This window comes from Benincasa hispida, chromosome 3 (assembly GCF_009727055.1).
Source record: "Benincasa hispida cultivar B227 chromosome 3, ASM972705v1, whole genome shotgun sequence".
Classification (NCBI taxonomy): domain Eukaryota; kingdom Viridiplantae; phylum Streptophyta; class Magnoliopsida; order Cucurbitales; family Cucurbitaceae; genus Benincasa; species Benincasa hispida.
The window spans coordinates 3,617,140-3,633,036 of NC_052351.1; the positions used below are offsets into that span (position 1 = coordinate 3,617,140).

The window sequence follows — 15,897 nt, forward strand, 5'->3', positions numbered from 1 at the left end:
TTATTTATTCCTAAGAGCAGGTTTCATGCAAGCACATTATTTTTTGCCACATTACTATCAAAGGGCAAATGGTTTGTGCTGCCACATGTATTTTTGGGTTAAATTTTTAGTTTAAAATGGTTTAGTTACCTAATCATTTCCAACAACTTGATAAAAGAAATTTTTTATTCTGCAGAATTTTTTGTAATTGAGATAAGAGCTGAAGAAATAAAATGCAAGTTTGTCTGCATACTTAAAATTAAAAAATGTTTACAATTTTAAGGGCATTGAGTAATTTTGAAATAGTTATAATCACTTTTGTCAGATTCAAAATTACTCTAAAACTTGTCTCTACTTGTTTAAATTAAATTTAATATTTGATTTTATACTTACTTTTTAAGAAACAAGATTTTCATTAAATAAATGACAAGAGGCTAATGCTCAAAATACAAGGACACAAAACGAAACAAGAAGTTGCCAAATACACTTAAACTAATACATAGATCAATACAAGATAATTAAACTGAAAACAAAAATACAATCCCAGTTAAGCATAAGGCATAGAAAATTCTGCAAATAGATTGGAGAGAGAATACCAAGAAGAAGAATTTTTAACTCTGGCAAATTCAAATCGAACAAGCTAAGGCCGATTTGATTTTACACTTTCAAAGGTGATTTCCATATGATCAAGATTGATTTTGAACCATTAAAACCATGTTTTGAAGTATTTTTGAAAATGACAAAAGTGATTTTAACCATTTTAAAATCACTCCCAAATATAGTGTCTTTTCATTTCTTTAATGAAAAGTTCTGTACCTTTTCTAGAAAAAATTACTCACAAATATGTTATTATGCACATTAAGGTCATAAAATTATATTAATTGACTATATGAATTATCCCACTCTTCGATTAGTTGAAATTTCAATAAATTTAAAGACATAAATAAACATAGTAAGAAGGCTTACTATCAACTGGACTGTCTGATATTGCATAAGCTGGTTCCCCAGATTCACCATCTGGAGTCATTGGAGTGAATTTTGCAACAATATAGAAGCCAACAGCGCCTAAAGGTATGCGGAATGCCTAGACAAACATCAAACTTAAAGGTAGTGTTCCAACATTTGAAAATTGCCTAAGATGCAACTGACAACGTGATCAAGTTTGCTGCTTACCTTTGCAATTTTGGATGTGCTTAATGCCTCAAAACCATCCAAACTTTCCAATATTGAAGATCTTGTTTTAAACCATTGTACTCGACTAGAGCCTTCACTTCCTCCAGTAACAATACCGGTTACAGTAATCTTACTGTTCTCTCTTATATCTCCAATTATCTTCAGGTTTGTGACTTTTGGAGGAGCTACAAGTGGGAAAAAGAAATGGAAAGAGAGGGAATATACCCAAGTAAAGTAATGTTCGACTATATATGTTTTAAGAACATCACTTTTAAAAATTTACATTTCCAGTATATAATATATAAAAGCAAAGCTAAAAAAGAAAGGATGGATAATTTGCGTATATAAAATATAAATAACCTTATGCAGGTTTTGCACGAGCGATAGATAGAAACTTAAATGCATGGATACAATTTTCAAACAGAAGTAGGAAAAAATAGAATAGAGCATAATGACAAAAACACAACACCTAAGAGATATGAGAACAACACAAACATGACAAGGTGTTATTTGGTTCTTTTTCTCTCTTTTTTTTTATTTTATTTTATGAGAAACCAAGTTTCATCAAGCAAAATGGAAGACTAGACAAGGGCATACAAAAAAAACCTGCACCACAAAAGTAATCCAGACCTTGACTAAGTAGAAACAGACATCAATTCAAAACAATGACGCATAGTTGATAATTACAAAAAGCGTGAAATACTCTTGAGACCATCCTAGCAGAACGGAGCTGGCCGAGACCAACCTAAACAGACTTTGGTTCTTGTCTCCTTAGAACTCAGTAATACAGTTGTACAACCTAAAGGCTAAAAAGCACGAAATATTTACACTCACAAAGAGGTGTTAAATCTAACAACCTTCCAAACATCCTCCCAATCCCTCAATCTCTCAACCCCTAGATACTGACACCTACAAGTTGTCAATTGTTTACAAAAATCAAGACGGTATTAAAAGAAAACCAATGAAATGGAAGGGGCAACTTTAAGATCTTAGGGATGAGGAATCCATCATCCTTGGAGAGATCAAACTTGAAATTGCACATGAAATCTAATTTATTGAAACTAGAACAAAGCGTATGCATGAAACTGCAATATCTGAAAAAGCTCATCAAATACTAATCCATGCGCATTTAATTTTTTTTTTTTTTTTTGCCAAAGGACATTGCTAGAAACTTATAGATCTCAAAATTGAAACTACTCAAATTACCTGGCTTAACTACATTAGATGTTACTGACATGGATTCGCCTTCTTGCCCTAAGACACATTAAATAAGATTATTGATTATTTTCACGGCAACCAAATTTAAATATTAGACCAATTATTATAAAACAAAAGGGCAAAAGGCAAACCCTCCAGATTGACAGGCACGTATATAAAAGTTAATTGTCGCCCGACATCTTCTTTATTCAAGGTATATTCACATGTACCAGAAGACACCAACTCAAAATCTCTGCAAAAGAAGTCAAGAAAATTTTAATAACAGGATATAAAAAATATCTACAAATAACAAATTCAAGAACTAAAAATGTTGCTGTTTCAAATCTGTTTTTTTAAAAACAGGAAAGATGGTGTTAGGAACGCCTCAGTGGGGTTTATTAAGTGGTAACTGAGCAATTTGGTGCAATTTTCCAGCTTTTGAGAGGCTTCCCACCCTTCCTAAACTATTCCATACCCTCTGCTATACACTTCTCACTCTCCCTAGTAACTACATCTTACTACCAGATAATGTTCTAGCCCATTGCTAACCAATTAACTGAGGCTTGGCCCTTCTGATATAATTTATAAAGAACTGGAATTCTAGCAATCCAATCAGATGGGTAGCATAATCAGTCTGCATTACAAATGAACTAACGACAAATAGATATGTGACAGGAGCAGAAGGGGCATGGAAATGGCAGATAGAAGCAACATAACAAAAACTATGCATTAGATCAGGTTTATCAAGTTCACATCTGTAAACCTTTAGCCCATCAAAAGCATAGGTCAGTACAGAAGCAGAAGAAAATTATCCAAACAAACATTGATGTTCTCTAAAAGATGAAACTATGCTCCCTTTGGAAGTTGTATCCTAGAATTGTTTTTTTTTTCCTTTAACGATTAATGAAAAGTTTGTTTCTTATTGTAAAAAAAGAAATGTGAACTTAATACTCACCCAGTATCCTGGTTCTCATACAACCATTCAAACTTGCTTGGACCTTCTCTTCCGCCAAAGTAATCACCAACTCCCTTGATAGTAGTTCCTTCAACAACATCTCCTATTATTCGAACATTAAGAACTGATGGGGGAGCTGCCATCAGAGGTCATGATTAGCTTCGTTTCTAATGCTGTTTTTAAATAAATAAAAATGAGAATATTTACACTTAGTAAGAGCTAAGAACTAATCTCATTTTATAATATCCTTTTGAGGGCTAACACTGTGAAACTTTATGACTTGTACTTATCTAAACACTAGAATGGCTCGTAATTTCTATTACTCTTGTCCTCCACCCATAATTTTTGTTTCTTTTTCTTTCGTGACAGAAACTCGAGAGCTAAAATATAATGAAAAATAAAAGATATGAAAATTACAATATAGCCAAGTATTCAAGGCACTTAGAAGAATCTCCTCTCTTGAGATGCACTCAAGTCTAAATCTAAATCAACTAAACAATTGCTCAAAATCCTCAGAGCTCAACCTGTTTATTTATAAGGAACTCCTAACACACTATCTTGCTAATTACTATTTTATCCCTGGCTATCAAGTCCTAACATTTTCTTTCTTTCTTTCTATTTATATGAAAACTATACTTTTTTTATTTCTTTCGTTGGATCTACTATAGTATGGAAAACTGTACTTCAGTAGACCTAATGAAAGAATATGCAGGAGGCAACATAAGAAATAAAAAAGTAATAAAAAGATAAAGTAAAACATGCAAAAATGCAAAACAAAACAAAAACAAAAACAAAGACAAAACGAGCCCATACAAAAACACATAAAAAAGCAAAACATATTACAAAAAGGGCTTCAATCATTGAGGATACAAACAAAGGATAAGTACTAAACTTTTTTTATCTCCCGGCCAACTTTTTTCCATTCTGTAAGTGCATTACCTTTCGATAGTAATCAGTACAGCTCAGTCAATCAATAAAATGCATATTCTAAAAGAATACTAAAAACATACTTTTTTAAAAAAAAAAAGGAAACAAACATTTTATTAATTCAAACGTACTAAAAACGTACTTATTTGTTTATTTCAGTAGAAAAAAGTATAGCTAGGATTGAGAAAACATCTATGCAGTTCTTCATCCACATACCGGCTTTGATGAAATCGGTGTATTTATATTGAGGTTCGCCTTTGGCACCTTCTTCTGTAACAGGTGTGTACATGAAAACCAAGCTTGAATCAATATCATCTACTGTCAAGCAATACTCCTCGTCTTCTGCTCCAACAATAACAACAGGAGGGCTGTTCCACTTTCTCCTTAACCAACTGAGGATGTAAAGATAGTTTTTCAGAAAAAGACCATGCTTATATGCATATGTGCATGTATTAGCTACTATAGGACTGTTTCCGGATGATTACTACTGAACTTTTTTAAGAATTCTTGGAATACTATTAAACACAATCTAATGGTGAATCATCAATGTGGCTTTGAATGAGACCATATATGCCTTGTATCAAAGAAAGTGGATGCCAAATCGGTTAGTGACTACTATTGTATTTTGACCGTTAGCCTCTCTTCCTTACATCAATAAAAAGTTATATTTCCTTGTTTAAAAAAACTATACATATACATCTACATATATATATATATAGAGAGAGAGAGAGAGACTATAGACCTATCAATCTTATCCCATGTGACTATAGGTTGAAGCATGCTCTTTCGTATCTTCTATTGCTGAAAATCAAATGGCTTCTGTTGCTAATAAACAAATTTTGGATGCCTCTTTGATTGCTAATGGGTTGATTGAAGATTGGCATATTTCTCCAAGAAAACGGAGTGTTATAAAGTTGGACTTGGAGAAGGCTTTAGACACGGTTGAGGGGTTTCTTGGATGCGATCCTCATAGCTAAATAGTTTGGAGTTTTGGGGAGAAAATGATCCTTGGATGTATTCTAGCTAACTACTTGGTTATCATAAATGGGTTCAACATGGAGCATTAGACAAAGTGATCCGCTTTATAACCTTTAATTGTCTTGATTCAAACCTTATCCAAACACAACATGGCAAGCGGCAAAGAGATGGTCAATGTACAGAAAATATGTCATGTATTTTATATGGTAACGAATTGGAGTGAAAAGGACAATATGTGAGATTTGACCAAAACATATGGACCAAATTAACAAATTATACCCATTAGAATCATGAAGATCAAACTATAACCATCAAATTAATATGGATCAAATCGAAACTAAACCAATGGACCAAAATTAGTAATTAAACCTATAATATTTATATAGGTACAAGTCCTAATATTTACTTACGAACTGTCAATTGGAAATTTTGAAGGCTTCCATTTTTATCATGATGCCAACAGCCAAATAGAATACATAATCATTTTAATCAAATCTTACCTGGCAACACTTTTCCCAGGAGATCCTCCACACCATGCCACGACAGCTGAGCCTTTGATAATATTACCCTCCATAAGCTCCCCGTGCACTTCAAGGTTTACAACCTTCGGAATTTTGCTTCCTTAAAAAAATAAAATTAAAAAATATGACTGGATAATGCCATTATCTAAGCTGCTCATAAGTAATTATGAAGATAGCTTGGTATGAATCCCAACAAAAGAACAGCAATAAGAGAAAAGTAATCTTTTCTTTTTTTAAAGGAAACAACACTTTTCATTGATGAAGTGAAAAGAGACTAATGCTCAAATTACAAAAATACAACAAAAAAACAAGAACTAGAACTAGAGATCAGCAGATGCACCTGTCTATCTCAACTAGGTTGACACACCCATAGCATCCTCATCGCATCTCAAAAAAAATATGATAATGCCGATAGAATACTTTATGTCATAAAGATATAATTACATAGAATGAACAAAAGCATTCCAATTAAGACAAATATCTTGAACTGAACAATCAAAGAATTTCTTAGAGAGGGATCACCAAGAAGAAGCTTTGACTCTAGCAATCTCAAAACTTCTTTTTCTTTTGTATAACAACATATTCATCGAGTATTAAAATGAAAAAGGACTTCCACAGATTACAAAAAGATTTTTGAGGTAACTGTAGTTGGAGAGTAATTACATAAGAACTTGGGAGAAGAGCTCATAGTTACCACCCTGAGCTAGCAAACATTTCTGTTTATTCTAAATCAGAAGCCATGCATTCTAACTTTAAAAAACTAGAGTTACCAAATAAATTTAATAGAAGCAAGTGAGACAGAAATTTCATAGCTCTCTAGAATTTGTACTTCATTGATAAAAAACCAAATACATTCTTTCAGGTGGCCTCTTTTTTTACTTTCATTCTTCTAGCTGAAAGCAGATCTCAGTGCCATATTTTCATCACTTGTCCATATCCTTACAGAATTAGGAGGCTTATTCTCACTGCCTTTGGGCGGACTGTGGCTACTCCTAAACAGAATTAGGAGGCTTATTCTCACTGCCTTTGGGTGGACTGTGGCTACTCCTAAACAGAATTAGGAGGCTTATTCNTTATTCTCACTGCCTTTGGGTGGACTGTGGCTACTCCTAAACAGAATTAGGAGGCTTATTCTCACTGCCTTTGGGTGGACTGTGGCTACTCCTAACACCATTGTTATCCTTGATCCTCCTCTTTCCAACAAGCAAAGAAGATATTTGGCTTATCACCGTATCTTCCAAGATAAGGAGAAGATTCCTTTCTATAAAAAGATAGGAGAAGATATTTGAAACCCCTTTTTAATCTGTCTTTTTTTACATTATCTTGGAGTAAAAATGTCTCACCCTATGGCAATGACAGCATTAGCACTCTTTTATACAAATGGAGGAATTTTTGGTAACCACTTTTCGAGGGTGGGTATTTCAATTCTTTTGTACAATTTAATCTTCTCAATGAAATTATTTTTAATAAAAAATAAATAAATAAATAGGAAAGAAAGAAAGAAGAAGAGGCAGGGAAGAAAAATATATTATATACTTGACGGAGAACAGTACGAAACACATATATTGAACACCAAAAACATATTTTAGCAAGGGTACATCCCATCTTACCCATTTGTATTCCTAACAAAACAAGCGTAGGTACCTGGGGCAACTGGAGACGATATCGCGAAAATGGAAGTATACTTTGTATCTCCAAGGATGGGAGTGCACTCTACTTTTAACACTTTTCCAATATCTTCATGCTTTGGCCAATATACCTTCCCAAACATCACCAGCATGACATAAGAATGATGTCCTTCCATTTTATCACAAGGCTAAAACAGAAAAATAAATCACTCTAGGGTCTTGTACCTCAGCAGTAGCATCAGGTATAGCAGCAAAATTTGTAGCTATTCTCTCCCCAATAAACCATTGATATGTTAGCACTAATTGTGTGTCACTTGCATCTTCTGGGTTAAATGAAAAATGGCAGAGACAAGTATCTTCTTCGAATGGACGATCAACAGATGCTTCCTTGAGTAAGTACCCAGGGGGAGAATGATCTTTCCATTTCTCAAGAAGAAAGCGAAAAGTTGAGTCTGGTCATTTAAGGAACACATGGAAAAGAATTAGCACTAAAATCAACAAAGATCAAAGGACCTGATAAACATAATTGTATGCCAAGTTCATCCATGGAAAAAGTATTCGAACAATATTTTGACATGAACATGATCCTGTTTGTAAGCCAACTTATTTCACTTTTGATTTACACAATTTAATTGAAAGGATGAGGATTATACAATTGACCAATGTATTTATAAACAAATTAAGTATAACTTGATGAATAGAAATTCCCTTTCAGAGTTGGATTTGTATTTTAATTTTAATTTTTTTATTTGGGCCCCTTTTTGTAGTTATGCTCCTTTTTTCTGGGCTTTATTTTTGTATGACCTTGTAGTTTGTTATACATATAAAAATTAAAAAAGAAGAAGATAGGATATTGTTAAATCACCGATTGGTCCAAAAACTTAAGTTGATGGGTGAAGGTAAATTTAATATGTTATGGAATCGATAAACAAAGAACACAGATAACGTAAAATAAAAGAAAATCAACACAGAGATTTACGTGGTTCATTAACAACGTGTTAACTACATTCACGAGCAGAGAGAACAATTTATTATTGGAGAGAAATATTCAAAATACAAAGCAAAGTACTTGGTCATTCGGAGCACCACATAACAAATTCAAGGTATTCCAACATAATATTATATCAGACTTGAAATAAGTAGAAGACCCAACAAATAGAAATCAATATTAACTAGGGTTAGAAATAATATTGCAAGAGTTTGAACACATGACCTCTAGCTCTGGTATCATTTTAAATCACCGTGACTCAAAAGCTTAAGTTGATGGGTGAAAGTAAATTTGGCATTATATCAACACTCTAACAGATGTTGTTTCCCTTCGACAGTTGGAAGCGTACGTGACATTCCTATGCTTTGCTACCTGTCCATAAATCATTTAGCAATTTTCCTATCAACTAAATCGTTTTCATGCTCCTTGGTAATATCTTTTTCTACCATACCAAAAAGTCCTTGCCTGAAACCTAGTTTCAACAATATCAAGTAACCTGATTCTTGCAAAATCATATGCCAACTCCGAGGATAAAGAATCGAGTGAAATAGCTTTGTGAAGTAACTAAAAGGCGATAAACGTGGTTTTAAAAGCAGAATAGTAACGACCTGCTGCATGCTCTGGACGGCAAAACTCCCAACCATCTCTAATGCATAGACCAGTATGCGCAGGATAACGCTTAGCCAATGCAACCTCCTCTCGAGAGAGATCTGTCCAAAATTTTCAAACATAAAAAACAAAAGCTAATAGCTAATAGTCGATTCAATATATCATACATATTTCGAATTTGCTATTTTAGTCAAATAGTTTCTCTTCATGTAACGTAGTTTCTTTTTCTCCTTTTTTTTCTTTTCAAAGAAGAGATGTCCCTGCTCAAAAAGAAACTACACAATGAAAGTCCAAATATTCGTAATCATCAAGAGGCTATTAATTACAATATTATTGCTTGTGGTTTGAGCACCACCCAGAAGTAGTATGCTGTATATTGTTCCAAAACAATCCATTGTGGCATCCTATGTTCAAAGGTCTTCTGGTTACACACTTTCCATTCTATCCACACAATGGCCCTTGCTGCACACTTCCAAAGAATTCTAGCTTTCCTCTAGACTCTCCACCAACAAGTACTCCATTCACGATGATGAAACATAAGAAGGCTTCCAAGGTTTCAAAAAGGTTTTTCAATTGAAGACAATCAGAGAGAGAGGAATTGAAACAAAAGCTTTAAAAGAACTCCAGAGAAAAGTGGACCAAAAGATCTCTTCTCGAATCTCTAGCTGTTGAAGCCAGAAGTTACTTTTATCAATAAATGTATACATACAAACAGACCCATATACATCCCAAATTGAAGTTATAAAAAAGGGAGTGTCATCCAATGGTCTTTATCTGAAATGTAAACTACCGATTTGAAAAGGAGAGGGCCAATTCCAGCTTTGGGTTATTTGGGGTTGTATTAGCTTTATCTTATTATCTTGCTTATTTTGTCTCATTGTACTTTGAGCATTAGCCTCTTTTCATTTCTTCAATAAAAAGATTTGTTTCCATTTAAAAAAAAAAGGGAGAGAGGCCAGCATTTCCAATATAGATAGTTGCAAAATAAATTTTAATTAGGTCACCTCTATCGTTAAATTTTTTCAAAGTAGGACCAACCAACAAGATGGAAGCTGCTTCTAAATGTGCCATTTTGAGTATGGGATTCTCCTCTACACGTAAATGCTGCATTGTAAAAAATCATCAGAAGTTAATGGAATAGTGAACTTTAACTTTGTCTCTATAGGCATTGCTTCTATTCAAGAGGTTGAAATGAGATGAACAATAACGAACTTTAACATAAGTTAACTTCAAGTGAACAAATTTTACAAATAAATATGCCATTTTAACTGTCGAGCAAACCTTTTCAGCCTAGACGTACATAACAGTTTTAAGTGGTTGAATTTAGGCCATTTATACATTTTATGTAAACCTATATAAACAGATAACTAACCTCCAGTGCAGGTAAATGAGGAAAACCCTTGAGGGTTGAAATTCTGTTTTTGCTGGCAGCTAGTACCTGCAAAAAAATTTGAAGCATGTCTTAAATAAGAAGAGAGAGAGAGAGGTCGAAAGAAATTGAATGACCTGCTGACAAAAGAAAACGTTAGATAGATAAAAACCTGAAGTCGAGGCTGACTTGCCATTGAAAGTGACTTCAACTTATTTTGGGCAACAGAGAGAAACTATAGGACAATGAAATGAAAAACAAGAATAAATATCAGAGAAAAGGAGCAAGAATGTCAGAAGGCTTGCGAACAACAATTTTGGGCTGGGCAGGGTCGGATGGGTGAGGGCTTTTTTCCAACTTTTACCTCCAAATTCGGTAGTTGTGGAAGACTCGCTAAGGAAGTAATTTGATTACCAGCCAGATACAGTTGCTAAAACCATAAAAAACATTTAGGAATAATAGTTAATCTTCCACGCAACAAATGCTTTTCAAAAGAAAAAGAAAAAGGAAAAAAAAAAAAAAAAAGAGCGAGAGATAATACCTGAAGAGCTTTGCAATTATCAAGAGGTTCAAATCCAGGTCCTTTAAAATCATTGAAACTCAAGTCTAGAACCTGAAAATAAAGGGGGAAAATTAGAAAATTAAAGGCATAAAAAACAAAATCACAAAAGTTGTTAAAAAGTTATTAGCAATGTTACCAAGTTTCAGAACTGCGTTATTGATTAACTGTGTTTAGTTCGTTGCACATAAGCAATACACATCAAAAGAACTAAATGTGGATGGATATAAAGAAACGACGAACCTTGACTCTCTTCAGTATCTCTACTCCTTCCAATGTTGACAAGAGATTGTCCCTCAAATAAACAAACTACCAAAAACAATATCAGGAAATCAAATCATGCACTTCAAATTACCAGCGAAGCAAAAGTGAAGAAGTTGGTTGAATTGTGATGGAAGATAAGAAAATATATGACCGAGAGTCTAGAGAGAAAGGAAGAGCGATGCTTATATCTTCCCTTATAAATGCATTTATGTTTGTTCAAATATGAGCCTATTGGGTTTCTAATAATAGCTCTTCTGCTCCTTTTCTGTGAAGTCACTTTTAAGGTGTATGATAGCATGGAAGGTGCTTTCACCCTTGAAAACATGTCAGGCGCCTTGATGCTTCCATGGAGTAAAACATATGAATGCCAACTACTCCAATGACTAAAAAGTGAGCTTGAGGAAAGGTAAACGACTGAGGAAATATACCTCAGTCAATTCAAAGGAAAACAAGGAAAAGACCATGAGAGATCTTCTCTCTCACGAGACGAGAGCTATCTGCTACCATCCTTGACAAGCAATCCCCTTTACATTCATTCAATTGATTGCCAAACAAACCCCTGCCTCATCGAATTAACTTCTTCTCTCTCATGGGCCACATGCAGGAAACACTCTTATTGTCCTGCCCTTAACTGTCTCTTAACAGTCCTATAAGTCCAATGCATCTGGGGCTTATCTACATGTTCCCCGTCAGTGTTACAATGTAACCTCACTACATAAATCATGGATTGTTCACCCACAAAAACCAATTTCCATATCAATTTATCATATCTAACCAATAACTAAGAACCTATAAGCATGCTTGTAATGGTCTTTGAAATTATTTTACACCAAAGTAAAAATCTAATATTTCATTAGAATTCAGTATTCAACAAAAAAAATGTAGCAGAAACAATGATATAAAGAAACAGGTAAATTATTCTTTACAAAATTACTATACAACAAATAACAGTTTTAGATACAAAAAGAGTATGTCAAGAATACACAAGCCTACCTCTAAATTAGGCGACAAGTTCAACCCACTAGCATTAAGACTGCGGACTCTGTGGCCCCTGAGATCCAACCTCTGATGCATCACATCAAAACAAACTTAATAATGATATTTTTCACAACCATGGATTTCTAGAAAGAATATAGTTAGATGAAACAACAATAATATTTTTCAGAAAATGGATGAGACATCATACAGACAGTTCTACAGACAGAGTTCAAGCCACTGGTCACTAATCAATCAACCTTGGCATGCCAAGAAAAAAGATGTCATTGTTTTTTTAAAACCAGAAATTAGAAGGAATGGGAGTTGGAAGAAATTTATAGTTCTTCACTAGTTACGTTTTTTTGTTTATTAATTGTACTTTTTTTTTTTTGGAAAAGGAAACAGTCTCTTCGTTAAGATAATGAAATGAGACAAAGCTCATAGTATAAGAGTATCAACATTCAAACTTTACACGAAGACCAAGAGGTGCATCTGGACATCTCAACTAGGTTGACATACTCATAGCACCCTCATCATTTCCAAAATAAACAGAACAAAAATAATTGTATTTTTTGCATCATTATCCTTGAGAATTGTCTTGTTTTTGTGACTTCTTTGTATTTTGGAGCATTAGTCTCTTTTCATTTTCTGAATGACAATTATGGTATCCTTTTCAGAAAAAAAAAATTAGAATTGACAATAAAGAGAGGGCAGTGATAGAAATAAGAAAGCATTTTTTTGTTCTCCCCCATAAATTAGATGTTGTGCTGCGGAGACCGTCTTCTAGTGCCTTAGACAACAAAATTTTTCAGACTATACAAATTTTTCGAACATCATCTTCTCATGTATCTCTCAAAGCTAGCACCAAATAATGGAGAGTGGACCATGAAGATAAGGCAAGGAATGGCTCCCAAAACTCAATTTATACCAACAAAAGAAGAAGAAGAAGAGAGAGTATAGAAAGAAGAAGGAACATGTTCAGTAGAGTGATTTTGCAATATGAAGATTAATGAAATTGAACTATCCTAGAGAATTTGGATCTTTTTTTTTTTTTTTTTTTTGATGAGAAACAATAAATTTGGATCCAATTTTAAAGCACAAGTCCGGTCAAACCCGAACTATTTGTACTGTTAGCAACTTATGCTAATGGACAGTACTAGCTGGTTGATCTACCAGTTATGAATTTTGTTTATCACAAACTCTAACTTGCTTCAAATTTAAATTCAAGATCAACTCAACTTAGGCATCAATAGGGAGTAAGAATTTCTCTATTTGTAGCTATTATGGATTAAAATTGATAATGGACTTTCAGTTGCTAGTTACAAGTGAGACTCTAGCAAGGCAATGGGTAGTATAGTACACGAATTAGAACCTTCCAGATTTGTCCTATGACATCAGAATTCAATTTCAACTTTAAAGACCAAAAGGCAAGAACAACCGAGTTCACAAAAATATGAGCTCAGTGCCCCATTCCATGACCAATTACAGTTGAAAATAAACAGTGGATCATCTCTTTAGTAAATATGGCCTTTGATCCTAGTGGGAGGATAAATCAGAGAAAAGCCTGCTCTTTCTAGCAGTTAGACACGATCTAGTTTGAAAATTAAATTTTAAAGTTTTATAACAAGCAGTACCTAGGCCATTTAATTATGTTCTATCAAGATGAGGTGGAGATGCATTTAACATTCTACCAAAAAGTGTATATAGGGTTATAGGCCATTCCTTAACTCATGAATGTAAAAGGAGAGTACATATAATTAATGTGTTGTGTATAATAGAAGCATATAAAGAATAAACAAAAATTAGGTAAATGTACACCAGTGTCCAACACCCTAAGACTACTTATTACATTATGACTAAGCAGTGAAAGGATGGCCAAGCTGAAGTTCATGAAGATGAGCGTGTATAAAATTATTATTGACAAAGTTCCTTACCAAATCGTCACCCGCTTTTATTTCCACCTGAGGAAGAACAACAAACCGAGAATCCCTGCTTTCAGGGGTTCTGCTGGCCTTTCTCTGTCCCAATGATCTCGAATTCTTTTCAAGAGGTGAGGATAAAGATGCAGCCCTTGATCCACTAGAAAATGCAGGGGACCGAGCTGATGGAGAGGAAACCTTTGAGATTGTCTTTCTAGCTACACTGCCACTACTGGCGCTGCTATCCAGGGAAGTGGATGTGAGCCTTCTTGAGGTAAGAGAAGATGAGATTGATGGTGTTGACTTAATTGAAGACCTCTTAGCAGCTTCTTTACTTGTTGCTTTCTCAGGTGTATCAGATGATATCGAAGATTTCAAACTCCTGTCTGCTGATGAAATTGGAACAGACTTTCTAGCCTCGGGTACGCTTGTTCGAGGTGAATGCTTGGAGACAACTGAAGACAATGAGCTCCTTTTAAGTTCTGGGAGAGAATGCCTTGTTGGTTCAGGTGCTGGAGTCCTCATGGCTGCAGCATTGTTGACATTGTTTACTTTTTTTGAGGAAGATGCAGGTGACTTCTCGGGCAATCCTCCTGTACTTTTTCTTCTCGTCGCTGGAACTGAGCCTGAAACTCGAGTAGACCCACTTGCAGTTGATTTGGTGAGATTAGAACTGGAATCTAGAGCTGTTTTAGACTCCATACTCCTTCTAACTGAGCTAACCTTCGGTGCATCTGCAGCAGAAGGTTTCACAGTTTTTATACTTCTTTTTGCATTTGTTGACGAATTGACGGCAGGAGCTTTTTGCGATTTGGGATGCTTCACAACTATATCTTCACTCCGTACAAGAACTGGAACGTCCAATTGCGTTTCACCTGACTGAGCAATGGAATCTTCCAGTTTTGCTTCCACTGGTTGGTTCGGGGAATCCTCCATTCGGGTAAAATCTGGCCGAGCAGAATTCAATAAAAGTGACAGGTTGGTCAAAAGAGGCAAATGGCCAGCATTTTCTTATTCTGTTCACCAGGTGAATTCAATCAGGACAGGGCAACCGTCAATTCTCTCGTTAAAGCCGTCCAAAATTTTTCTCTACGCTCCCTATCAAACAACTCATAACGACATTCTTCATCCAAAAAATAAAAGGCAACAACAAAAACCACACTACAAAATTGAAAACCCACTGAAGCTTGCAGTACACAGAGCAAACACCACACTTCAAAACAAACACCACACTTCGATCCTGCACAAAATGAAATCCCCCGAGCTGAAAACAAGTCACCCAGAATCAAAACCAAAAAGAAAATCACTCCAATCCAAAAAAAAGCAAACCGACAAAGAAACAATTCAAGCTCAAAATGCAGCACACAGAACAGAGCATACACTGAGACCAAACTTACCAAAACAAACAATGCCTTGGATCTGAGGTGACAAGAAAGCGAAACAGAAGGGTAAAAATTGAAATGGAAAAACAGGTCTAGGGTTTTTGATTTAGCAAAGAGAAAGCTGAGAAAGCTTGGGAATTTTCGCAGAGTGGCACCAAAAATTAAAAAGCAAAAGCAAGAGAGAGATGGAAGAAGAGAGTGGGAGAACCAATAAGCTAAAAGAGGGGAGCAGCTGGCTGGGGCCACTGTCGGATTATTTGAATAAACGTTTTTTTTTTAATAAAGAAATAAATATTATTTCGGAATTTGGAAACTTGGACGTCAATTCATTTTGGCGGAAACCATTTTAATTTTCAAAGGTGACAAATTTAAAAACATAAATAAATAAAATGGTTTTGAGTTAAACTCGGACGAGTTAACTCGGTTGTTGGCTAAGAATTGTATGGGAGTGGAAAAAGGTCAACAATATATCAT

General features: G+C 34.7%; 1 protein-coding gene across 4 annotated transcripts in view; it reads right to left on the reverse strand.

Moving 5' to 3' along the window:
- Nucleotides 1-15,633, reverse strand: part of LOC120072651 (187-kDa microtubule-associated protein AIR9) — a 28,738-nt gene extending 13,105 nt beyond the window's left edge. For 2 of the 4 annotated variants that reach the window (XM_039025083.1, XM_039025080.1), the window contains exons 1-19: nucleotides 15,439-15,633; nucleotides 14,057-15,305; nucleotides 12,141-12,212; nucleotides 11,127-11,192; nucleotides 10,866-10,937; nucleotides 10,689-10,754; nucleotides 10,497-10,559; nucleotides 10,328-10,393; nucleotides 9,960-10,059; nucleotides 8,955-9,056; nucleotides 7,584-7,810; nucleotides 7,375-7,489; nucleotides 5,710-5,830; nucleotides 4,448-4,623; nucleotides 3,305-3,440; nucleotides 2,502-2,602; nucleotides 2,359-2,406; nucleotides 1,153-1,337; nucleotides 946-1,063 (exon numbers count right to left, since the gene is read on the reverse strand). In XM_039025083.1, coding sequence (XP_038881011.1) covers nucleotides 946-1,063; nucleotides 1,153-1,337; nucleotides 2,359-2,406; nucleotides 2,502-2,602; nucleotides 3,305-3,440; nucleotides 4,448-4,623; nucleotides 5,710-5,830; nucleotides 7,375-7,489; nucleotides 7,584-7,810; nucleotides 8,955-9,056; nucleotides 9,960-10,059; nucleotides 10,328-10,393; nucleotides 10,497-10,559; nucleotides 10,689-10,754; nucleotides 10,866-10,937; nucleotides 11,127-11,192; nucleotides 12,141-12,212; nucleotides 14,057-14,977 — 2,755 coding nt within the window. In that variant the 5' untranslated portion in view covers nucleotides 14,978-15,305; nucleotides 15,439-15,633. The remainder of the gene's footprint in view (nucleotides 1-945; nucleotides 1,064-1,152; nucleotides 1,338-2,358; nucleotides 2,407-2,501; nucleotides 2,603-3,304; nucleotides 3,441-4,447; nucleotides 4,624-5,709; nucleotides 5,831-7,374; nucleotides 7,490-7,583; nucleotides 7,811-8,954; nucleotides 9,057-9,959; nucleotides 10,060-10,327; nucleotides 10,394-10,496; nucleotides 10,560-10,688; nucleotides 10,755-10,865; nucleotides 10,938-11,126; nucleotides 11,193-12,140; nucleotides 12,213-14,056; nucleotides 15,306-15,438) is intronic. The other 2 variants (XM_039025082.1, XM_039025081.1) reach the window with 2 other exon arrangements.
- Nucleotides 15,634-15,897: the final 264 nt, after the last annotated feature.